A 26135-nucleotide genomic window follows, 5' to 3' on the forward strand; every position below is an offset into this window, starting at 1 on the left:
ACAATAGCTTTTTCGATATTTTAAAAAAGGGCTCTTTGAAATAGAAAAGCTGGATTATAGGTCAATTCAAGTAATTTTACATTTGTGGGTGAAATAAAACCATGCACGGGTTAAAACATACCGTTTTTGAATATGTGCTGGGCACAAATTCTGAATCACAGTCTGTAAGAAAATGCCTACAGTTGTCCCAACGACCATAACACAAATCCAACCCTAAAATATTAGGACAGACGCAAAGCTAGCTCATGTATTTGCGTTTCTCAATCTTGTCAGATGAAAATTCACGTATATAGCATCTATACCTCCAAGAAAAGCAACTTTTTGATCAATGCAAACTATTTTTTCGTGGTGAGCCCAATAAAATATTCCAGTTTTTCCGGGGGTGTGGTCAGGGTGTCGTAATACCTATAAAGAATAAAGGATAAAATATACACCTTTATATATAACAACCACAATAATATTATTTAACATGGAAACAGCGCAAGTTTCTTTTATACGTGCATTGGATCCTTGTCACAGGGCCACGCTGCGTTGTTGCACTCCTTACGTTTGAATATGTGGCTATCGGTTTTGTGAAATATATACTTGTTTTCAATACCTTTATATTAGTGGGATGAAGCTTCAAAAGAGCAGTTTTACTGTAGATACTTTTTATTGTTAAAGCCATCTCCATTTCTTTATATATTAGAACATATATCATAACCCCAGCTTCCTGGAGGAAAAAGAGATTATTATTTTGTACAGTATAGGTCAGAATAAAGCAAAGTGAACGTATACAGTAAACGTCAGACTAAATATAATCAAAACCTACCGCTTTGCGTTGTAATATCCTATCCAGTCTCCAATGATCATTTTCTGTCGACGGACGAACCATGTGCAGTTCTGGACTAAACCTTAAAGAAATATATGAAAGATTAATTCGAAAACTTAATTAGTTATTGCAGATAGGAATAATTTGGCTCTGATGTACAAACAATTACAGGAGATCCAAAAAGTAATTCTCTGTTAAAATACTAGCCCAAAAGCAGACATGAACCTATAAATAAACTTCTGTCTCTTGGTAACCGCCTGTTTCACATTCAGGAGATAAATTTACACGATCCTCGAGATGCCATGCATGAGAGCATGATTCTAAACATTTTTTATGAAAAAGAAAGAGCGGGATTATTACATATACAGCTCCCTCCCCAAACACCCCATCCCCCCCCCCCGCAAAGAGAACATTCTTGGCCCTTTCCCTAAGAACTTACGAATATCTGTCTTAAATGAAGCATGCAAATTCCTATAACATATCACAGGTGTGATAAGGCATGAGGGGCATAACACTCAACTTTACACCTCAAAAAATAAAAATTCAATCTACCACCAGTCTGTGATGAATATTTCTTCTTTAGCTTCTTCAAGAGCTTGTGAGACTGAGTAAAAATATTCTTCACCATCAACAAACCTAACATCCCCAAAACGATTAAAATTTACGATAAGACAACTCTACAACAGCGTTCTGCAAAACAGTGTTCCCGGTATGTTTCTTGGGTTAGGCAAAATAAGACGAATTAGTGAATATGCACCCTCCCCAAATTAAGCTTCTAGCTACTAGGGCCCTGGGAACAAGGTATAAATAGTCATACCACTGAGCCGGAATCTTTTGTCTTTGTGGAGCATAAGAATCGAAAGCATTATTCTTGGTCCAAATTGAACCAGTATCGGCCATAGTACGAACCATCTCTGCCATCCATTCGCTAAAAATAAAGCCCCGCAATATTGTAAACATCGCTATAAGAAGGGCGGAGGGGAATGGACGTTAAAAATTTTCGAAATTAATTTGATGCGACGCCCGCCCCTTTAGAGTTTCCACGACCTAGCCAGTTTGCGGAAAAACCTTTCTCCTCTTTTTCATTCATGCCCGCTGCACGTTTGATTCGTTTGTCAATGCGTTTATATCACATTTAAAAAAATAAACAATACCAACTTAACACCTTTGTTTTCGATGAGTCCAACAAAATACAGTTAACTCCCTAAAGAAATAAAGGAAGTTTAGTTTATGATAACTTTTTGTTGCGAACGAAAGAAACAGAATAAAATTACAACAGCGGTTATTTACCTCTCACGATTCCTAATTAGCAAACCACGAGATAAATGCGGGGGAATTTCAACTGAAAATTTTTCATCTAAAAGCAACACGCCTCGGACCTCTTGATTTCCTGGACTAGAATAAATAAGCTCAGGAATTCAGTATTCAGAAACGTAAGTTAATAAAGTCATAAATTCTGGACCCTTAGGCATTTGTTCGGGGTGTTAGAGGTATTACACACTCACACCCCATTTGTTACTCAGTTGATGCAAGTTCTTCCTAAAATACGAACCACTAAGGCGTTTGTTTGGGGTGCCTCAGGATTTTTTTTCAAAATCCATACTATATATTTGCAAACTCCGAAATTGAACCGCTGACAATACCTTTAGGTTTGGTTTTTTGATTATTTGAGGGTCTGGTTTATTTTCTTAGTCACTTTAAAAAAGCGCGAGCGTTTGGCGGAGGCCTGGTAACGAAGTGCTCTAGCATATCTGAGATAGCCCTGACCTTGGTGAAGTGTGTTGCAGGAAGACGACATAGTAGAAATTAGAATATTTTGTGGGTGATTCCCTGTAATTTAGGGCGAGACATTACTAGTATAATTATGCCATTGAGGAAAAAATGTTGTCAGAGGAATGAATGAAATCTAATTATTAAAACTATCAACATGAATAAAGCAGGAAAGCGCTGTTTTCAATACGGTCGTCAGGATAGTTATATTAGTATGAAGTACTTACTCTAAGTAAGCAATAAATGAATCCTTCATCACGAACCACCTGAAATGTAAAAACAAATTATTTATTACAAATTTATCAACAATCACTCACAAAAAACAGATATATCAGATACTGATAAAACATTGACTGAAAATAAATCAATAGTCGGTCGAGTTTATTTTTTTATACAATGTTGATTTCGCTGATTTCGTCGTATATGCATGGTTAATAGCCCATGCTTATACGACCGAGCTCGTGATATATACGACTTGACTTGCCAGAAATACTGGAAAACAAATAACATGATATGGGATAAAAATATTTATGTAGTTGGTCTTCAAATATTAAAATATTGAAAACTATAAATCAATTTTTTTTAGATTTGCCAGTTTCAGTGCGGAGTTATACTTTCGTCCGTTTTATAATTCGTCTGTTTTTGTTTGTTTGCCGGCCTGCATATATGTAAGCAAAATTTCTATAAACGAGACTCATGAGAGTCTTTTGGAAGTTTAAACATGCCCATGCATACAGGAAAAAGTAAATTTTGAAAATTTTGATTCATTTTAAATCGAATTGGGCCAATTGGGATGAGAAACTGCGCGCATCCTAGGCCCCAGGTACATCGCAGAGATCCGTTTATATATGAGGTATAGAACGTTGAATGCGAGCTCATCCCATGCATCAGGTAACACAAAGCCAACACAGGCAGTTTGCATGGGAGTAAACTACAAACTTAAAAAAGGAGGAGTATTAATAAAGGAGGAGTATTAATAATCTGTCACGTCCGCACCTAACTATTCACACGTGTACTGTAAGTATAGTCACGACCAATAAATAATAAGAATTGGTAATATATGAAAAAATTACACCTCTCGCTCTCTGTTCTCTAGGTCTTGATACATATACAGTATATTGAGACTTTGAAATTTCTTTGTGTTAGGGAGGACATAAAAGCACATACAGGGTGTATAAAAAAAAAAAGACATTTAGAAATTAAACTATTGTTATAATTTAAATGCCCCGTCACTACGCTAAGCCCTTGGATGCGCCATGCATTAGATTTATTCGATTGACCATGTTTGTGCACCAGTGGGCTTGATCAGGCATTTAAATTGTAACAATAGTTTGATTTCTAAAGATAAACCCTGTAGATATGAATACCACGCTTTGGGAGGGCTCCAAATAAATCTTTGAAAAATTTTAATCTCCTCAATTTAATCTTTTTAGTTTTTGATTTATTGATAGGTTTTATGCACTTAGCATTCAAATCAGTAATTGACTTGTGGGGACAGCCTCAAATGTTTGCTTTTGTTTCGTTCTTCTCGACTCCACGAGAATGAATCAATTAGGCAATGGTACATATTTTTCTAAAAATCAGCATGCTGAAGCGAATATATAGACATTATAACAATATAACAGCCAAAATACACAATATAACAGACAATAACTAACTCAGTGCGATTAGTTGTGTCATGATTTAGAGGCGACTAACCCCTACTCGAAGCAATGACGTCAGTTATACTCATTATTCCTGTTAGCCTCGCCCCATTAAGCTTCGCATGTCGTGTTGCGAAAACGATTTTACAAATTTCTAAATCTGAGTGGTTGCGTTTACGCGATAATCATGGCCAGGCAATGTTTTTTAACGACGGCAAGTGCATGGTTATATCATAGTTTCCCGAAGAAATAAGTGAACAGTCCTAAGGGAAATATTTCACCATGACCTCTTAATCTGATCAAATCCTTTATCGTAAAACCCGAGAACAATATTTTAATCATTTAACAAATACCAACAGGCACATATGAAATTACGTAAACCAAAATATACATAACGTATATTGTCATCACCATAACTATAAGACACTAAAAATGTTTACCAAATATACACTTCATACAGGGTGTAAAAAAGTGAACAATTATTAAATTGTTTATATACATCAAGCTAAATTTTAGGAATGTTTTGGTAAATATGGGTTATTTTTAAATTGCGTCAAAAGGTTAGAGTTAGGTCATTACTCATTATTCTGTTCTTCCGCAAGAGTCAGACTGTGAAACGGATAAGATCCAGGCAGTGCGTTTATTATGCGGTTATCATATATGGGAGTGGTTGACATTGATTCATCTCTTTCATTAACCCTAGTTTCATATGTGGAAGTTGTTGACATTAATCCATCTCTATCATTAACCGCAGTTTCATTTCGTGTTTCCTGTGACACCAGTTCGATAAAGTCATTATTGCATGGTGGCACGGGGAAGAGGAAAATAAACTTGCTCTCGCGCTTCTGTTTGGGTCACATTACTCACATAGATGTTCTGGACGGCTCTTTCATGGTTACTATTGAAAGGATCCGGAGTGTTTTCCGCAGCATTTTGATCAGATTGTGCGTTCATCTTTTTACGAGAACAATAAAACACCAATCCCAAAACAGCTAAGGGTAAAGTAAGTCCAACAAGCGACGCAATCAACCACTTTGGGAACTCCCAAGAACACTCGGTGCACCTACCATCCTCAGTACAGCATTGATTTTGGCCAATGCAATGACTATCAGAACTACATTGTATTTGACCTTGATTGCAGCTTCGAGTACAGCGCTTCAGACCTGATTCGTTGTTAATACAGCAATAATGTTGTTTGCCATCGTACGTAACACAATCCGAGGAAGAGTGGCAAGGTTTGGTGCTAGAACATAGACCACCTTCACACCATGTGTCTGATCGCAAACAATGAGCAGCAACAGTACAGGACTGTTTTTCACATTCTTCCACGGCACATCTACTGTCCCCAAACGATTCTTCTTCGCAACAAAATGTACCGTTAAGGCAATCAAAGCTGGATTTACACAAATGCCCGCATTTCACACACTTGCCATGACGACAGCATACGTCTGGTTCATCACAGTCGTTGTCATGGATACACATATATCCGATGCAACTTCGACTACACTGGGTAATTCTATACAAGTCAATCTTGCAACAATGTAACCCGGCATTGCAATTGTCATTGCTTTCACACTCCGTCCTCTTGATACAAAAACTGTCAGAACAGCGCTCTAAACTGGCGCAGTCTTTATCATTGTAACAATTTTCCCCAATACAGTTCAATTTACATGTTCCGTAGCCGCTATGCAAATTGTTACAACAATATTTCCCAGAATTGCATTCTGTGTGAGATTTACAACCAGCATATAAACAACTAACACATTTTCCGGAACGGCAACAATCGTTACCACATTCAGAATTGAACTGGCAACTTAGCCCAACACACGAAGACAAGCATTGAGTCTGCTCGTACCAACTAGCAGAAAGACCTCTGATACAACAAACCTGCGATTGTCCACAGTCCGAGTCCACCGTACAAAGTGGACATAAATGACATCTATTTGACCGACAACACAACCGCTGTTCATTCTTTAGTCCTTTGCAGTCCCTATTGTTCGTACAATAATAGCCCATACACGATCTTGTAAGGTTAGCTGTCTTTAGTGTCTTATAGTTGTTTAGACAATAAAATGAATGGGGAAACGATAGAGTTCGACAACAAACCTTTTTCATACGACAATCCGCATGAGAACTACAAGTATCATGAGAAAGCGTTGACAATAATCCAGTAACAACTAGAAATAAACAAGCGAAAAACTTCGACATCTTCGAGAACAAACTCTCATGGCAGTGATTGGTATTTGTTATACGTGATCTGTAGGGGATGTCAAATTATATAAGTGATAGTTGGCGGAATGGTGTTAAATGACACACCTCGTGTGAACCACACAAAAGGAGTGATATCCGAGAGGGTGATATCCGTGATATCGTGTTTGATTATACCGCTGTGTATATTTCATCTTGCTGGATCGTATTTTGCTTCAGATTGTTTGTATTTATTCTGCTTACGTCAGTGTCCGCTAGACTCTTCCTCAGAAACTAAATTTCAAAGAACAAAATCCGGAAAGAATAATTAATTGATACACAGTGCCATGTTGTGTTTAGCTGTTGAGAATATACAATGGTATAATATTGTATTCATATCGCAAATTTTCATATCTAACGGCTATATCTGGGAAGTATATAATAAAGATGATGCTATTAAAACACTTTAGCGATAGAACACCGTAAATAAATGAGGAAAGAGTCTTTAATGTCAAAGCGAGGTACATATAGGTTTGCCCACACGCTCCGTTTTCTCGCCAAGTTTATTTCAATAATCCGCTCACAACATGCTTTCCTAATTATTGGAAAAGGTGTTTATGTTTCTCCGCCCACATCTCGCGAAAACAAAAACTGGAAATCCGATGTCGAAGGCAGTTTTGTGGCGAACGTCCAGAACTCCAGAAGTCAATATATAGTTACATATATATGGAAAAGCTATATATGTGTTAATGAAATGTGAACTGAGTTATACAGAAAGAAGTATTTTAGCCCCGAATGGACCTCGGCTAGATCATCAAAAGTCAGTTGAACGATTTAAGCAATTAAGTCCCCACTTTTAAAGAACCGGAAAGGATAAGTACAGAAAACAGCTGCTAAATGTGTTTTAAAAAGGGAAACTGCGTAGTTGTCGACAACTAATAGTTATCGACGGCCTCATTTTTTGGGGTTTTTCTAGTGTGTGAAAACTTTTGTTTTAGTTGTCGACTACATTTAATCTCCGCACTATTTCGGTTGCTAAATCAGTATTTGAGCGCCAGTGTGTGGAATCCTTTATCTAGTTTTTTAGTTGTCTAGACTTATTTAGTTGTCGATAACTTTTAGTTGTCGATCACAAATAGTTGTCGTCAACTAAATCCCTAGTCTGTGGAGGCCTTTACACCAGTTATCAGCATGATACACTAGTTAGATATTCTTGTATTGTTTCATAAAGACTTATTTCAATACCTCAAAAATTATCTCACGTTTTGTTAAATTCTCGGGTAACCAGGCTCATGATGTAAACAGACCCTTTATCATTTTAAGACGAATGACAAATGTGGACTTCTTATCTACTAAATGCATTTGGAAACAATAGATAATCAGCTTACGTGCCTAAAGCCAAAGAAGACACTGAGAATTTGATACAATACAAATAGACAGTATATTTTTACATAACGCATGAGATGTCTGACGTTGAATATGGCCTTGTCTCCTGTATATCTAATGCCTGGTGTTCGGAAGTGATTCATATAATTCTGTGTTTGAAAAAAACCCGAGTGGCAAAATGAGCACATAAAACAATTTAGTAGCAATATAGGACTTATTTAATCGTATTAACTAGGCTACTTAACTATAAGGACGCCTCCAAGGCGCTTATGCGCAAGGTAAGTAGAACTCACACATTTATGCATAATTGAAATAAAACATGAACTGTTGTCGGATTGAAAAGTACTCATGTTTTTACCTTTGCGTGAATTAACTCCATACTGATCAGAATGGTCGAGGAAAGAGAACACTTCCTATTCCTGACGTTAATAGTTTTATCATAATTAAATCGTGCTAACGTATTCCATTCTACCATGATAGGCCTGATAGCGTATTCCATTCCACCACGATAGGGTATTCCATTCTACCATGATAACGTATTCCATTCCACCATGATAGGGTATTCCATTCTATCATGATAGCGTATTCCATTCTATCATGATAGCGTATTCCATTCTACCACGATAGCGTATTCCATTCCACCATGATAGCGTATTCCATTCTATCATGATAGCGTATTCCATTCTACCACGATAGCATATTCCATTCCACAATGATAGCGTATTCCATTCTATCATGATAGCGTATTCCCTTCCACCATGATAGCGTATTCCATTCTATCATGATAGCGTATTCCATTCCACAATGATAGCGTATTCCATTCTATCATGATAGCGTATTCCATTCCACCATGATAGCGTATTCCATTCTATCATGATAGCGTATTCCATTCTATCATGATAGCGTATTCCATTCTATCATGATAGCGTATTCCATTCCACAATGATAACGTATTCCATTCTATCATGATAGCGTATTCCATTCTATCATGATAGCGTATTCCATTCCACAATGATAGCGTATTCTATTCTATCATGATAGCGTATTCCATTCCACAATGATAACGTATTCCATTCTATCATGATAGCGTATTCCCTTCCACCACGATAGCGTATTCCCTTCCACCATGATAGCGTATTCCATTCTACCATGATAGCGTATTCCATTCCACAATGATAGCGTATTCCATTCTACCATGATAGCGTATTCCATTCCACAATGATAGCGTATTCCATTCTACCATGATAGCGTATTCCATTCCACAATGATAGCGTATTCCATTCTACCATGATAACGTATTCCCTTCCACCATGATAGCGTATTCCATTCTACCATGATAGCGTATTCCATTCCACAATGATAACGTATTCCATTCTATCATGATAGCGTATTCCCTTCCACCATGATAGCGTATTCCATTCTATCATGATAGCGTATTCCATTCTACCACGATAGCGTATTCCATTCCACAATGATAGCGTATTCTATTCCACCCTGGTAGCGTGTTCCATTGTACGATGGAAGAATATTCTATTTTGCCATGGTAGGGTATTCCATTTTACCAAGGTAAGGTATTCTATTTTACCATGGTAGGGTATTGTATTTTACCATGGTAGGGTGTTCTACTTTACCATGGTAGGGTATACTATTTTACCATGGTAGGGTATTCCATTTTGCCATGGTAGGGTATTCTATTTTACCAAGGTAAGGTATTCTATTTTACCATGGTAGGGCATTGTATTTTACCATGGTAGGGCATTGTATTTTACCATGGTAGGGTATTCTATTTTACCATGGTAGGGTATTGTATTTTACCATGGTAGGGTATTCTATTTTACCATGGTAGGATATTCTATTTTACCATGGTAGGGTATTCTATTTTACCATGGTAGGGTATTCTACTTTACCATGGTAGGGTATTCTATTTTACCTTGGTAGGGTATTCTATTTTATCATGGTAGGGTATTGTATTTTACCATGGTAGGGTATTGTATTTTACCATGGTAGGGTATTCTACTTTACCATGGTAGGGTAGGGTATTCTATTTTATCATGGTAGGGTATTCTATTTTATCATGGTAGGGTATTGTATTTTACCATGGTAGGGTATTCTATTTTGCCATGGTATGGTATTCCATTTTACCATGGTAGAGTATTGTATTTTACCATGGTAGAGTATTCCATTCTACCATGATAGGGTATTCCATTCTACCATAGTGGCGTATTGAATTTTGAGTTCCAGACTAAGGCTTATCTAAGGTTATACTTAAGTAATCTTACCTTTTTCTCCAGACGTAACAACAACATTGTGGGAAACAGCAACAACACCTGGCCAAATGGGGAGACACATGACCTCCAGAACGCTTGAGCAGTACACCTTCCCTACACCAAGAAAACAAAATCAATTAAATTCCTACATTCACAACTTGAGTCATTGCGAAGTGCGTCTTGTAAAACCAAATCGATGGGTGGTTTTCATTTGGTCTTAATTGCCGTGAAGTCATTTTCAACTATGTGAAATAATCCAAATGGAAATTTGTCTTTATTCTCTGCGTTTAAATTGTCATTGTTGACGGCAAACACATTAAAATATTCTAACACATCAACTATCTTAACATGTTCATGACCATTACGATTAAATGAAAAACGCCATCGCTTAGCTGCCTATTGAACTCACCTGCGTTTTACTCCAAGATCTCTGATAAACGACACTCGACTGATCTCAAAGAATTCTTGAAGTCTTCGACTTTTATGATAACCTTTCTTGTCTAATATATCCTGAATGTATGTCTCCACAGCCCTTCTTTCTTCTCTGTTGTGTAGCAGAATGGCTGGCGCGAATGAAAGTCGTCCGGGATCGTCCGAATGAAGCACCCCAGCTTTTTTGGCGCGGTGGAAAAAAGGTCTGCGTCTAACTTTTGAAAGTGATGATAGCGCTTCTTGATTCGCCATGAAAATTCACCATGATGAAGTTCTATTACGTAACTTGAAAAAATAAAAAAAAATAGGGTAAATCATAACATGCTTTCTATAAAGATGACCGCCACATAACTGTTTTCTTCTCCGAACTATATTAAGCATATTTTCGAGGTTATTACGAAGCATATTTTCAAGGTTTCATGCATTTTACCGAAGCTACTGAAAACCAGTTTGTTGCTTAATATGGTCGAGAAAGAAACCAGGTTTTGTCCGAAATCTTCTTTAAAAACATCTATTAAAAAATGCCAATATTTAAAATTCGGTTTGGACGGAGAATATAGATAAAGATATACATTAAAATGTAAATAAGGAAAAAATTGGTTGAAGACCACCGATACAATTTTCCATTAAATGTAATATCCTGTCGGGTTTGCGCATCAGTTCAGTTCTGCATGGTAAGAACAATGTGGGCCCAGCATTTGAAAATTGCCTAAATCTTGCATTTTTCTGGACACAGACTCAAGGCTATACTCATTTAAAATCATAGCGAATCAATGTTTGACATTGCACAAACAGTTCGTCGTATTTCAAAAATACAACAGTTATAAAAGCGTTTGTTCACATTACGACTGGACATCATGAATAATTGTTTCCATGTTACATGCACACACCGAGCGCAATTCGTCATCCGGCAACGCGAGGCAACTTTTAAAGCTTAGCCGTCAATAATGAGATGATTCTTCCTCAGATACGAAGAGCTAGAATACCTCGATATGGTACCGTACCTCTAAATAATAAAACAGGTAAATCGAGTTTGGGTTCAACCAAAATAGTTCGTGTCTCGTTGGCTCCCGTCTGGGCAGTGTGTTTTGGCGAGGTTCTAGCTTATTTAGACCTTATAAACAACTATATTGTTGTCATAAATATTATCTAATAATGTCATAATGGCATAATATAATCATAATAATCTCACGTGCTATAATACACGTGCAGCAAGTTGAAGGCCTTAATTCGCTGACATTCAAAACAAACCACGGATATTTGTCGGCATTAATGAATATTAATCGATAAAATACGTTTTCCACAGCAAATGCTGCCTAGTACCTTGTAGTTGTAATACGTAACCTCGTACAGTACAGTCTACAGCCTTTTTACCCTACAGCAGATTTTGTCTTACGTAGCTCTACCAAATCAAATAAATATACCCAAAACTAAACCCATACAATCATGCAATAATGTACCTATAAAATGAAAATATTAAAATATACTCACAGGTTTGGATTAAACGGGTGATTAAAGACGGAAGATCTTTCGACTTCCACAACATGAGCAACCATGTTTGTATTCGGTACAAATGTTTGTTTACTATCACGGACATGATAAATTGTAAGATAAGGAATGGAATTGCTTCTTTCGCTGTGATTTTCTTCGTCTAAAGAAATGAAAAAATCTTCCATGAAATGACCATGTCTATGGACCTTTTTTTAAATGGGTGTAAGGGGGGTCTAACTTGTAGCCGAATGATAGCCTCAAACCAATTTTTCCAAGAAAAGCTCTTTTAATAAGCTGCGAGCTATGGTAATTAATTTAGATAAACATATTCAGAAGTGGTTGAAAAACAAACTAAAAGACCAATTGAATAGCACATGACAGTAGCTCTACCTAGATTGCTGTAACACAACAAACATACTCAAGACTCACGTAAAATTGATATAGATGGAGACGAAATTAGATCCTGTGTTCGAAACAACCCATCATGATCAGCTGTTTCTGAAGACGTATTGGTTGTGTTGATCGGTTCAAATTGAACTTTCTTGGTTGAAGCTTCTTCGTCAAGAAAGTTTACGCTGCCTGACAGGCTTACAGTTAATGGATCTTCATCTGCCATCTTTACAGCCAGATGAACACGCCTAAAATCCTAAATTGCCACAGGTCAAGTCGACTAGAGTTTATTGTGCCCATGGAAATATACATCAATCCTAAAAATATTTTGAAAAAGTTATAAACAATTAAAATTTAACAACCATATAAAATGCACAACATCCAACTAGCAAGCTCTTCTAGTTTAATCATTGCCAGCCTATGCACAACATATAACGTGATGATTGGGTGGGGGTGGAACGTACGTCTCTTAAAAAGCACTCATTATTACTGGTGTTGTTAAAAAAAAAACGATTTCAAAATTTTCAGCAAGAAAGATGAAACTCTAGTTATATATTATACGGCTAAAACAAATAAAAGTAAGAGATAGTAAAGATATATAGATAGACATACCGCATACGATAACTAATATCTTTTTACACTTCTTTATCAGCCCTAAGGCTAAGCTGTTGCATGCTGCAGTCATAAAAAATCGGGTCAACATCGAAATAGACTGAAAAAAACTGGTCGTGTGGTCCGAAAGATTCGCCGACAAGAAGAAGTTTCACGGGTCAAGAACTTTTTACGATGCAAACGTCACTGTCAGGCAGTTGTATTGTCACGCGTAAAATAGGATGCAACACTGCTGATACATTCACGTGTTGATGTTCGTTCATATGGGGCAGGGGTTGTCGGAAAGGTGGATGAATAAAATATCCATTGGATAGTGATTTTTAACCGTAATAAGGATCGATACTGCAAGAAGAAGTCCGATGCCAGTTTGGAGTCAATCGCTCTAGATTCTAGAATACGGGTACACTGATACAAAACCGGTTCTTTTAGAAAATACGAAATAAATAAATATTTTGAGGAATGAATAAAACAAATATTCTGGGGAGTAATTTTATTCAAGTGACAGATGCAGTCAGCATTCGACTCCAATGGCGCATGGGGTCAGTAACATTATGATCCCTTGAGCTGGCCAGGTTTGAAAAATAACTTAAAGATACCGGTAACTTAATCCATCTTTCGAAGGACTGCCTCCTGGTGCAGCAATGTTGAACCCATACGAACAGTTAGTTACTGGAACCCTAATTACCCCAACTGGGATATGACACCAAACACAGCCTCAAATGATTACCACACTTTTGTGGCTATGGTTATAGAATGAAATTGAAATTTTCTGAAATATATACCTATGATTGAACTGAGAAATGCAACCTTATGCCTCTGGCAAGATCTAACCTATGCTTAAGTATTAGAATTCCAAACTCACTTAAGATGACTGTTCCACTTACCTCAGTGCCTGGAAAAAAGTGGATTTTTGTAGCTGTACTTATAGAAGCTGTTTTCATGGTTTTTGTTTAATATTAAGTGGAATAAAAATAGCAATGGAAAAAAGTTTACACATGGAACCTTGATCCCTAATGACAGTGAGGTGTGGTTAACCTGGGGCCAGATTAATTAACCTTTGACTGCACATGCAAGGCCAATGGCATTTTTTTCAGGATGGAGCCATTTAATTCACCCCCTTGCAGGTGATGAATTCCATGTGATGAGCAGCTATTCAAAGAATTAATATTTACTACTCCATGATGTGAACAATTGCTATTAAATTACATATGCAAAGGTTATTGAGTCATCAGTGCACTGGGTCCCTAAAGCTTGAGGTTTGACAGCTAGCAGATGCCCCTTTAGCCTTATATGGTCAATCTAGCTCTGGTTTTGCAGCAAAATGTGTAACTGACCTAGCTCATAATTTTGTAGAATCTTAATGTTCTTGATATAATGATAGCTCAACATTCCCTAATTTGAACTCATCACAATTAAAACCATATTGGCCATGGGGCAACTATATCTGTCATAAAAACCAAAAGCATTTGTTGTATAATCTACACAATCACAAAGGAACCTAATGATCCAGTCACAACATTTTTATTAGGAATACTGAGAACTCTTTTAAAGAATTCGATGGCATTCAAGCACTTTGTATAAATTATATATATACTATAGGCTATATGTCTAGTTGTCTACAAAGTCGTGAATTATTTATTTCTAAACTCGAGAGCATTCAAATTTGTATTGGACCTTTAATGACAGAATTGAATTGAACTGACAGAAATACAAAAATAATTTTAGCTTTCTCGAAGATACTTACATATTTTAGTAAAAGTCTCCAAAGAGTCAAGAGTATTCAATATAAAATTAATAGCATATTTGCAATAAACAACAAGAATCCAGGCTTTTATTTTCATTCACTCCTTGCCATGCAAATGCTCTCATCAAATTATTAGCACCAAACCTTATATTCGTGGGTGCCACTTCGGTATTTTAAATATCAATTTCATTTATGATTTACCTGTATTTATTTTTGTAGGAAGCCCTTGTGTGTTCTATTTTTAGAACGTGGGGTCCACGCACAATCCACGCGATGTAATTGCGCGGGAGGAAATTATCGCATTCCAATGGCGTCCTTTGATTGGCGTCAAAAATGATCGATATATGTTAAGTTCAAAACACTTTTCCACCAAAAGACTCGTGATCAGAATGATAGTCCATTTTATTTGTTTTCTCTCATCACAGTGCTCTCATTTATATGAGAAATTGTATATAAAACAACGAGAAATGTAACGGTTGTGAGTTGTATCAAAGCATTTTTCCTTGGAATTAGGAATTGAAATGTTTCAACAGTGAGCTCCACATATATCTGGAGTAAGAACTTTGGGTGCAAAAAGTGAAGCCAAAGATGGCGGAAATTGAAGCGCTATAGTACGTCAGTTTCAGTCCCCTAACTCGCGCGGCCAAATATTTCTCATTGTTTTTGACCGGGAGTGACGGTTCCCGAAACCCTCAGATTTTCGTGTTTTTCATCATTTTGAGAGTACAAGAATGGAAAAAATTGATTCATTTTACTGAGAATCTATTTCTCTGCATCTACCCGATGTAGGTGCCGCATTTTCCGACTGTACGAGTGAGTAAATATGCATTTTTCGCCGTAAATTCAACTACGCATTTCAGATTTGTTTAATTTTGAGTTATTTTCATATATTTTCACCTTATGTTTTGAGTTTCTTGTTTCCTTTTTGGTTTCGAAACGCTTTAAAACTAGTTGTCCTTTATTTTTTGGCCAGCTTTCCTAGCATAGTGCTTTTTTAAAGTTTTTTTATACTTGCATTTTGAGTCTTGTTTATAAATTTCATAATCATATATTAGTCATATTTCAAACTCGTACGTTTTTCAGCATAATTTTCTTTCCTATTAATTTTTTACATGAATGAAAGCCTTATATATAGATGAATTAAACTGAGAAAAGTTTTATTTATGTTTTTTGGGAAGCATATTCTGTGAGTAAATGTTGTGATTTGCGAAAAGCCGAAAACATCAACAATCCGCCACTCCTTAGCTTTCCTTGTAAGATATCGCTTATTTCTTTGTTAATTTAATTGAAATATAAAAGTATCTCAATACAAAGCATTAATATTTTACCTTTCATTGAAATTCCCCTCATTTTTTACTCAAAAATAGGAAAAAATAAAGTTAAACCGCGCACATAAGAGGACTGAAACTGACGTACTATAGCGCCTCAATATCCGCCATCTTTGGCTTCACTTTTTGGCCTCGCGGAAGTCTTAAGTTCTTACTCCAGATATATGTGGAGCTCACTGTGTTTCAATAGTACAATGAACATACAAAAATAAGGGAAATTTAAGGATTCGTGAGGTATAGCGATAAGGAAAATTCAGTGTGGTGCATTGTTCTATTTGGTAATTTTGGTTGTTGTAGGTCTTCGATAGCACGCGGTTAAAACATGGATGATACTATTACACAAGAGTCGGAGAGGCGGAAAAGCAATCAGAAGAAAAAGAAAAAAAACAAAACGATCGCTGCAGATGAGCAGGAATCTGTGATCTTTGGCGATGCTGATGGTTCCCAAAAGGAAGCAGAAACTACGACAGAACAGTCGCCTGTTGCTCGGAAAAAGCACAAAAAAACCTCAAGGACGAGGAATCCTCTAATCCTCAAAGAGGAATCCACACAGTCTGATAGTGCGAATAGGAATCTTCGAAACGAGAAACAATCCACTCCAAAACAAACTCACGAGCAACAATCTACTGTATTAGAATGTGGCGATGCAAATGGTTCTCGTAGTGAGGATCAAGCTACGACAGAACAACCTGTTCGAAAAAAGCACAAGAAATCCTCAAAGACGGGACAGGAGTCTTCACAATCTGATAGTGCCGATACCAAACGAAAACAGAAACAATCCACGCTAAAACCGAGTCCTGATGTCAAAGAAGAATCCAAACGAAGCCCGGAAAAAATGGCGCCAACTCCGTCGCCTATACAACCACTATTGAAACAAGAATGGACCGACGATCAGGAACATAAGCTGCTGGAAAATGTAAAGATGTACGCCTCGAAATTAACTGGAAGAGTGCGACACTCACAACGCGTCAACTGGTCTAATGTAGAAAAGGTGGATAATTTCACAGAGGTATTTAATAGAATTATTGTCAACCAACTATTAATACCGCGTGCTTCATTTTAAGGATGCACCATGCGTTTTTTCTACTAGCCCAAATTAATTTAGTTACAAAATCTTTCTGTAGCCCTGTTTACACTACACTTGATTTATCAGCATGGCTAAAATGGATACCCATGCCCATTCCATCTGTGCCTGGCCTTTTTTTAATAATACCAGGTACCAATTTTAGCTGTACCAATGAAGTGACTGTAGTATAAGGGGGTTAGTGCCACATTTGAGAATTGCATCTGTAATCTTATATCACAGGGGTTTTGTAGAAAGATTCAAATTAACTAAAAATATAATTGGTAACATGTTAACTTGTGTTTGTTAGTTGTTACAACTTACAAATTATTCATCAATGGAAAATAATCGCCATTCAGGTATATCACTCCCTCTATATAACTCTTTGATTTATTTGGTGGTCGTGGTTCCAAAAGAAAATGGTTTTCATTATCTTTATTCTTATTAAGGTATAGACCCATTGCAGTAAAAAACATTTTTTTTATTATTAAATTCCCAAATTGTACCTGCCATCAAATGATTACCTATACCTTTAATATTTCTTATGTAAAGAGTAAAGAATTATAAGACTGATAAAAATAATAAACAAACCAAACTTTCCTTCTAGTCCTTGTTTCTTTATTACACTAAAAAATTAAAAAAGATATGTCTTACTCTGGCCTCATATGTATGAAGGGTTATCCTAGAGTGATTACTTCCAATATGGCATCAGGACCACTGGCCCTTAGCCAGAAAATTGTTATTAAATCATATGATACCATTGTCATTTTGGGGTCTTCAATTGATCTGAGGAATTCTAGAATTTTCCAGCCTGGAGTATCAAATCTATCACAAGAAACATGATGTGTTTTTCAGGCTAAAATTCAAATGTACCTGCCTAAAATGAGTTTGTCTGTTTTGATTCATCCTCCAAAGATATTACATCAGTATACTTAACTTACACTTTCAGTCATAAATATATTTTCCACTCTACTGCTAACTAACTCTTGTCTTTACCTTAGACAACTGAAAATTTGTTTTAGTCAGCCCAAGAATATATATAATATATGGTTATTCTGTGCTTTATGAATATGGACTATTTATACAAAAACAATTGGTCTTCTCAGTCTCAGTGATTACAAGCCTATTAGATCCACTAAGTCGAAGGCGAATATGGGCTTGTGATCACCTCGCCTTTGGCGACTAATTGTTAAATAGAAACTTATATAAGCATTGAAAAATATCTTAGAGTAATATCACTGTTTTAACTACAATTCCCCCTGGTTGATACTGAGTGCAATAAAGTTCTAAACCTCCAAGCTAGAAAAGCATAATGTGAATTTGGTTAGGGTCACTGATTACCAGAATATTTGCAGTTTTAATCTTGGCTAGATTAGATTAAAATAATACTCCAGAAATCACTAATCATTTGGGCAAAGTAGTAGGTATTGTATTGTAATGGGTTAAACGTTTGCAAGCTTCAATTGTTGTGTTTCTTTATATCCTAGACTGAAATTCAAGAGAAGTACAAAGAGCTGACGAAGAGGGTACGGAAGACCCGAAGTGTTTCCGAGATCATTGAAGACGCTCTTACCTTGCACGCGGAGAAGCAGAATACGCCACCCAAAATCAGAAAACTTGGAAAACAGCGACCGAGTGCTTTTTCAATTTTCTGCAAAGCAAAGCGATCAGGTCTTGTTGAAAAATATCCTGATTTGAAATTTATGGATGTTCATAAAAGACTTTGCCAAAGGTGGAAGGATCTTTCTGAAGACAAGAGAAAGATTTATATTGAAAAGGCGGAAGTAGCTCGGATAGAATATGATGAAGAAATGAGGAAGTTCAATGAGAAAAGAATCTCTGCACTTAAGAAACCAATGTCTGCGTATGACCTATGGAAGACGGAGCGTTTACAGGACGACAGCTTTGAGGGAGATGAGACCGAGAGTGATTTTTTGTTAGAATGGGAAAACCTGCCTAAGTCGAATAAAAATGGTTGGGTTCGCACCGCGGCGTTTGAGCAAGAGAAATACGATTCGAAAGTAAGGAGCATAGCGGGTGGATTTCGCCAACAGGGAAAAGCTGGGAAAATTAATGAGGATAAAAAAGATGCTTCTGAAACAAAAACAAAGGAAGAATCCACGTCAGATGATCTGCACCAACAAAGTTCCTCATCACTTGATAACTCCAGGCTGAAGAGAAAAAGTGATAATTCAGAGCCAGCTGTGAAGGCCCCTGTTAACAAAGTCAGCAAGAATGACTCCAGTAGTGGTTCGGACAGTAGTGATTCGGACAGTAGTGAATCGGACAGTAGTGAATCGGACAGTAGTTAAGAACCCGTGATAAGTGCGGTACTTTTAAATCTAAAAAATTCATATTTTTTACAGCTTGTGCTAGCAAAATAGGGCAAATATGCAGATTGAGATTTTTTTTGTATCATGATTTCATTTTTTCTTAGGAATCGGCGCAAGTGACGTGTTAGTTCAACTGAGACTGTGCTTCAAAGTATCAATATGACATTGGAATCAAAAGAAAGTTAAAAATTCTCTTTAATGGTTCTGTAGCGTCTATTCGGACTTTCCAACTATTCTTAACCTACTACGTAGCTTGTTTTGTTTTTTAATCATTTTCTAGTGATGCCTGATGGGAAGTTGTGTTGTAATGTTAACATAGACATTAATATACGTATAATACATACACGTATATTCACATGTAAACATGTATACTCTATTATTCTCAACTAAAAACGACACATTGGTCTTATTTAAGCTTGTGCTAGTATATATAATTATAGTCATGGTGCAACTTCTAAATAACTCCTTTAGTTTTGTTCGCCTTGATGGATTCCTGCTAATTTCCTCGTTACCTTGAAATTTCGGCTCTGTAAGAATATCCCTAGACAAAAAAATGATTAAAAAAAAATCCACTGTTCTCTAGTTTAACGGAACATGATAATTTTCACCTATCCTCTCGCGTTCAGAGATCAGTAAAAGCCCTGCACAGCACGAAGGAGTGAGAAGCCAAATTACATTGTTCGTGCTAAACTTTCATTGTGATAGGTTGGTTGAGACTTAAATTCGCTCGGCCATAGCGCGAGGCTTTTCATTGAGGCGCAAACCTTCCTGGCCCTAGAAGGTAACGTAATTATTTTTCGTAAGCAGCCCACAGATGTATTGAATATAAACATAATGTTAGGAATCCCAAGGCCAGAGCTGGGTGTGGCTAATGGACAATTTGCGCCTTAGGCGAATTTCTTACCTCGGCTTTAAAAAGGACATTTTCTGAAAAAGCATACTAAAGTTAGTAAAAATGCCAAGTTTGGCTGGAAATTGTTGTAAATTACGGAAGATATAGCCATGCGAAGTTGTCGATTTTGTATACTTTTGTATTACGACCGGAAGTGTGTAAATTAGTTACACATTTCCGCACGTATAAATACAAAAGTATACAAAATTTGCAACTTCGCATGGCTATATTTTCCGTATTTTACAAGATTTCGCAGCCAAACTTTGCATTTGCACTAATTTAAGTACGCTCTTTTTAGCTGTGGTGATTTATTTTCTTCTTATTACTTCGATCAAAAGTTAGTCTAAAGCGCAAGTGGTCCATTAAAAGAATATCCGGTAGTAATGTGGAAGCATCAAACATTGGTATTGTCAATAAGTTTATATTTGTTCCTCAGTGTATTGTTCAAGTTTCTGGTTCAACATGGATTCCAATTTTCGGTCCGATTTTATCAAAAGTCGTGGGAAAAACGAAATCGATGACTCGGAAAAACTACGTGTGTTGACGCTCAATTGCTGGTAAGACGTTTTGGTCCTGTTTTTAAAAATGAATAGGGAGGAAGAATACTGTTTATATGATTTCATAATTTTTCATATACATTGTTTGTGCCTGTAGAACGGAAATATACATGCACATTCCCCTTCTGTTTTCACTTGGATTTTAATGATTTTTAAAAAAAACAAATATCTGTTGAAGTGGCCTGTCGTTCTTTGCCCGACAAAAGGCTGTGGTTATGCAAAGTAGACCCATGCTCTAATATAAACGGACTGATGCATACAGTAGTGCAAGGCCTACAAGGCTACAACACTGCAAGGTGTCACCATGTTTACCTTTGTGTATAAAGTGACACTTTGCTGGGAATCAATAGTTTTTTTTGAGAAATTATTCAAGTATATAAATGCAATGGAAATGTGAAAATGGAATGTGAATTTCTGTTAGTAATCATTAGCTTATTGATGGTTGTTGTTGGTTGTTGTCAGTTTTTAGTTGGATCCCATTGTTTTGTAACAATTGTTTCATAGTTGTTCCTTTGCATAATATATGTGAACCTATGTATGTGCTAGTTATGGTTGAGATTAGTGTGTCAATATCAATGCAGACCTAAAACAGTAAGTGAAATGAGTGGATGGTGTCAGATTGTCTAGTGACAGGGGCTCCTGACAAAAATAGTGTTACCTTAATATAACAATAACACATCAAGGGCCAGTTGTGTACAGTATGGTGCTATCCACTGCATTGTAATTTTATGCAACCATTTTAACATGCTTGAAGAGCAATGAAATTGTAGATTTGGAGCTAATAGTTATAAAAAGATTCCCCAATTAAAGCATTTATTTAAAGCATAGGTTTAGGCAAAATAACTATCTGGTGAATAGCACTGTCTGGATTTTGTACAACCACCCCCAAGAATTGTGCTATGAACACAGACAGATCTAGGCAGCTGCTTTGGAGATAATCATCTCAATAATGTAATAGAACAACAAAATATGCACATAGAGATTGCATATGTAAGGGAAAATAATGTTTTTAAAGCAGTGTATACAATACTAATGGTTCTTGTTTTTCTGTAGCTCATAAGATCTATGTCTACTTGAGTTTTTTACTAGTTGCAAAAAAACTCTTTTCAACTTTAGAGTTTAGAACTATCCAATAGACCTTTCCCCTTTTAGCTTTCAAGCATGCAATGTGTGATGGTAGTTAATTGGAAATATAGATACTGTATTGGTTAGTTATTTACTTTTCTTCTTTCTTTGTCAGGGGCATTCCTTACTTATCAAAAGTGAAGAAAGAACGATTTGATGCCATTGGTCAAGAATTGAAAAAAGGAAATTATGACATTGTTTCACTTCAGGAGGTAAACTCAACTGCGCATTTAAAAGTATTGTAAATTGCACATACAAAGATAAATTTAACTACAACACAGGAACAATATATAGATTAAATATCATTTAGGACCAAACCTGAAATGTTTTAATAATGCAGCTTAGGTTTTCCAACAGAAATTTGATACTGATACCTCTGTGACTCTTATTAATATATGCACACCTATTAACCAACTAACAGTTTTAGCACAAGTTTTGTAGTATGTATCTACCTAACATGCTTGCATTTTGTTATTGGCTTTTTGTAACAATAGTCAACAGTGTAGATTCGTTCTTTTGAGAGAAGTACAATCTGTAATTATGAGAAGATGATGGATGAAGTTCACTTTACTAAAATGTGTGTAGGGCAACTTTTCCTCAAGGACAGATGTAAAACAGAAGTACCATAATTTCTTTGTTAATTATGTTGAAATTATGCATTCTAGTTAAAATTTGCATTTGCCATGTTTTTCATACTTGTTGATTGCCCTGACGTAGCTGTGTTTCTGTTTTTATAGCAGTTCTTAGGCTTAGTTTGGTTTTATAGGTTTGGGATAAAAAAGATTATGAAACCTTGAGGGCTGTTTTGGAGAAAATTTTTCCTTATTCATATTATTTCTTTGGGTAAGATTTTCTCACAATATCACTTTATTATTCAATACATTAATTTTTTTTAACAATTTCTAAATGAGATATCAAATACACACAGTACTAGAACTCAATTTTTATTCTCATTAAACACTTTTTATTTCTACGGTATACTGTATTGTATTGTTTATTTCGTAAGTGCTATTCTGACGGATTTCAACTTTTCCGTGTACTGTATGTACCTGAAATTAGAAAGCTGCAATAATAAAGATACATTCACTTCTCTAATTGTAGCGGTGTTTATGGAACAGGGATTTGTATATTTTCGCGGTATCCTGTACTCAAAACATTTGCCTATCCTTTTGCTGTGAGTGGCTATCCTTATGCAATCGCTCATGGAGATTGGTTTGGTGGAAAAGGCGCTTGTTTTGCTTTGATTGATCATCCAAAAATGAAAATACACTTCTTTACTTCGCACGTAAGTATTAGTGCTCGTTTTCCAGCCCTAGATGCAGAAGGTATCTTATTCTGAATACCTAGTTCTATGAACATTGTGAGCGTTCAACCTTTTGAGATGACTCTATCTCTGTTTACTCAGTTATCGTATATACTTTAATCTTTATCTATATACGTACTATCATTGGCAGCCTTTTCAATATTCGAAGAATTTTACATATAGTATATAATACTGACATTCGGCTTAAAGATATTAATTCTAACACTAACCAAAATGGGGTTAATAACGTCTCAAATAGAACTTATGCAGCCAGCTTTATTATAATGATGACTGAGTGACAAATCCCTGTACTATGTATAGTCCACTACCATGGCCGTTTTATTTTTGACAGTGTAAATTTCCCAAAAAGCACTAACACATTCTCTCGCATATTGTGCTGGCGTAACACGATCTGGAACAATAAAATTTTAAAAGTATAAAACATACTCCAAAGACCAACCATGTTACACGATGCAATTTTTCTTGTAACTTGCAATGTATGTAAATTACTGGCGATTTTTCAAAAAAATTGTATACAGGACCGAAGCTAGAACGATAATTGGGAGGGGGGGGGGGGGTGTTTATTCATATGTTCAGTTCTGCCCGACAGATTTCTTTTGTAAGCTATTTCATCGTGTCACGTGCTTAGATGGTGTCTTTGAAGTTTGAGATGCGATTATTACAATATTTCCCAAACTTTAGCAAGGAAAAGGAAAAAGAAAAACCATCGGCTTAATTTAGCCCCGTTTACATTACATTCAGTGGCCAGTTGTATAAAAGACTAATTAACTTTTAAATGTAGTTAAGGACAGAATTTGCCAATCAGAGTCGCCCGCACCAATTTACTCAGCGCCCGGCCTTTGTCTTGGTAGCCTGAACACTAATAAAACTAAACACATATCAACCAATATCAACCTCAGGTTACCTCGTACCCAGGGTTTTATTACTGTGCCTACGCTCCACGGCCAAGCATAGGTACGATAGGCACAGATATCAATTTTAGCAGTGTCGTGCAAATAAATTGGGTGTAGTATAAACGGGGCTTTTCATTGTAGTTTAGCACTTATATGTGGTATTTGATTATTTGTGAATATTATTTTAGTTACACGCAGAGTATGACCGTAACAATGACGTATACCTATCCCATCGTGTTGTGCAAGCGTATCATCTCTCCAAACTGATTGGTCAAATCACCGATCCTGAGGATTTTGTTTTATTATGCGGTGATATGAACACAGAGCCCGAGGATCCATGTTATCGCATACTGAAAGAATTACCTCAGCTTAGTGATTGCTGGTTGGAACGTGGGTCGAAGGTAGGATGCTTTATTCAGATTCATGTTAACAATATAACGTCGGCTTATCAAGTGTAATAAATACATAATAAATTGCTTTATCGCGCGCAACATTTAGATATAATATATTTTTTCAGATCACACAGGATCAATCTCGAATTTGAGTGCAGTTTGGAATTCGTCCGGGCTGCACTGCAAAGCATTTTAAAAATCACTCCGTTATCATTCATATTTCTAGTCCAATTGCTATGGTAATACGTCAGACAGAAGTGAGAACATGTTTACATCAGAGAAATACGACAAGCACAAAGTCGGAGGTCCTGAGGATGGCAAGCGTATAGATTACATTTTCTACAGGTCGTTGGATCAGAGATGGGAGTGTGACAGTGCAAACGTGACGATGAGCAAAGTCCCTGGGGCTGAATTTCCATTCTCAGATCATGATGGTGTGGAGGCCAGTTTTGTGTTCAATCAAAAAACGTCGGAAACGCCAGGTATGGATACAATTGCCTCGTTTTGTTATGTCGTATATTTGGTTTGTAGAGAATACTATTTAGGTCAGCAACAAGGTATATCTTTGCTATTTGTTCTCAAAATATTTGTTAATTAACCCAGGCACTGCATGTGGTAGAATTTGTTAAGAAATGCGAGGTTGAATTTCTGATATACGGAAATTTTTCCAATTACGCTTTTTGAAATGATTCTTGAACATTCGTGTGCTCTCCATGAGCCATCGTTTTGACTATTCAGTTATATTCTATTAATTATACTTTCAGACTTCCCAAGCGACAGTGAAACAGTCATATCTGTTCTTTCAGAAGCTACGACTTTAATCAAAACTGAGCTGAAACATATTAACAAACACTTCTATAAAAAATGCATTGCTATCATCCTACTTATCGCTTTTATATTGTTACCAGTCTTCCTGCCGGCGAAGGAGGGCTCTTGGTTCCTCGCCAGTGAACCGTTAGGAAGAATTGTGTATATTTTACGCATAGTACTGACCGTTTTTGTGTGCGGGTTTACTTGGTTATTTTTAATCACACGAAGCCATGAACGACACGTTTACGAGAGTGTGCTGCGTGAGATTAACCTAGAATTGCAACATGATCATACTTCATATAGGCTAAAATGAATATCTCCTGCATGGGCATAGATCCCTGTTTTATGGTGAAAAATGATTTTATTAAGAAAATATTTCCAATAAATATGTCAATCTTGTATGTTAATGTATAAATGTTCGTAACTTAGCTACGTTCGTAACTAACTTCTGCTGTCTTACAACACCCAAAGCGGAACTTAAATTTGTATATAATCAAGGGTGAATGATTTTATTTAGATTATTTACAATTTTAAAGCTATTAATAAAAACTCAACTATGTTTTTTATGTCGGTCACATCACTTTTTGTAAAAGTTGCATTGTCATCCATATTTCATTTCTTCGATGTTTTCCATTCTTTACATGTGAAAACTTCATGTTGATAATTTTTAAACTCATTTGAGAAA

At 36.3% G+C, this 26135-nt stretch overlaps 3 protein-coding genes and 1 long non-coding RNA gene across 4 annotated transcripts in view; 2 read left to right on the forward strand and 2 right to left on the reverse strand.

Annotated features, from left to right (window-relative positions):
- The window catches only part of LOC114521076 (phospholipase D1-like), a 35619-nt gene extending 25032 nt beyond the window's left edge, over positions 1 to 10587 (reverse strand). Inside the window, exons 1-11 of the mRNA XM_028541480.1 lie at positions 10474 to 10587; positions 10077 to 10178; positions 2809 to 2847; positions 2102 to 2206; positions 1977 to 2015; positions 1629 to 1739; positions 1364 to 1447; positions 812 to 893; positions 599 to 712; positions 303 to 405; positions 122 to 213 (exon numbers count right to left, since the gene is read on the reverse strand). Coding sequence (XP_028397281.1) covers positions 122 to 213; positions 303 to 405; positions 599 to 712; positions 812 to 893; positions 1364 to 1447; positions 1629 to 1739; positions 1977 to 2015; positions 2102 to 2206; positions 2809 to 2837 — 759 coding nt within the window. The 5' untranslated portion in view covers positions 2838 to 2847; positions 10077 to 10178; positions 10474 to 10587. The remainder of the gene's footprint in view (positions 1 to 121; positions 214 to 302; positions 406 to 598; positions 713 to 811; positions 894 to 1363; positions 1448 to 1628; positions 1740 to 1976; positions 2016 to 2101; positions 2207 to 2808; positions 2848 to 10076; positions 10179 to 10473) is intronic.
- A 109-nt stretch (positions 10588 to 10696) lies between these two features.
- Positions 10697 to 14950, reverse strand: LOC114521077. Its single transcript, XR_003686754.1, has 4 exons — positions 14734 to 14950; positions 12417 to 12694; positions 11988 to 12147; positions 10697 to 10781 (listed from the first exon to the last, which is right to left on the reverse strand). It is a non-coding gene; the product is annotated as an uncharacterized LOC114521077 (long non-coding RNA).
- A 1320-nt stretch (positions 14951 to 16270) lies between these two features.
- Positions 16271 to 19855, forward strand: LOC114521187 (nucleolar transcription factor 1-A-like). The gene is made up of 2 exons (XM_028541606.1): positions 16271 to 17070; positions 18612 to 19855. Exons 1-2 carry the CDS (start codon positions 16384 to 16386, stop codon positions 19434 to 19436), a joined length of 1512 nt encoding a protein of 503 aa, XP_028397407.1. The 5' UTR covers positions 16271 to 16383; the 3' UTR covers positions 19437 to 19855.
- Positions 19856 to 20778: 923 nt separating this feature from the next.
- Positions 20779 to 25999, forward strand: LOC114521090 (sphingomyelin phosphodiesterase 2-like). The gene is made up of 7 exons (XM_028541504.1): positions 20779 to 20906; positions 22147 to 22243; positions 22798 to 22874; positions 23133 to 23316; positions 24437 to 24649; positions 24867 to 25122; positions 25405 to 25999. The coding sequence occupies exons 1-7, from the start codon at positions 20812 to 20814 to the stop codon at positions 25761 to 25763; spliced, it is 1281 nt and encodes a 426-aa protein (XP_028397305.1). The 5' UTR covers positions 20779 to 20811; the 3' UTR covers positions 25764 to 25999.
- The last annotated feature ends 136 nt before the right edge of the window (positions 26000 to 26135 follow it).

The sequence above is a fragment of the Dendronephthya gigantea genome, unplaced genomic scaffold (assembly GCF_004324835.1).
Source record: "Dendronephthya gigantea isolate DGI-Jeju-01 unplaced genomic scaffold, DenGig_1.0 000019F, whole genome shotgun sequence".
Classification (NCBI taxonomy): domain Eukaryota; kingdom Metazoa; phylum Cnidaria; class Anthozoa; order Malacalcyonacea; family Nephtheidae; genus Dendronephthya; species Dendronephthya gigantea.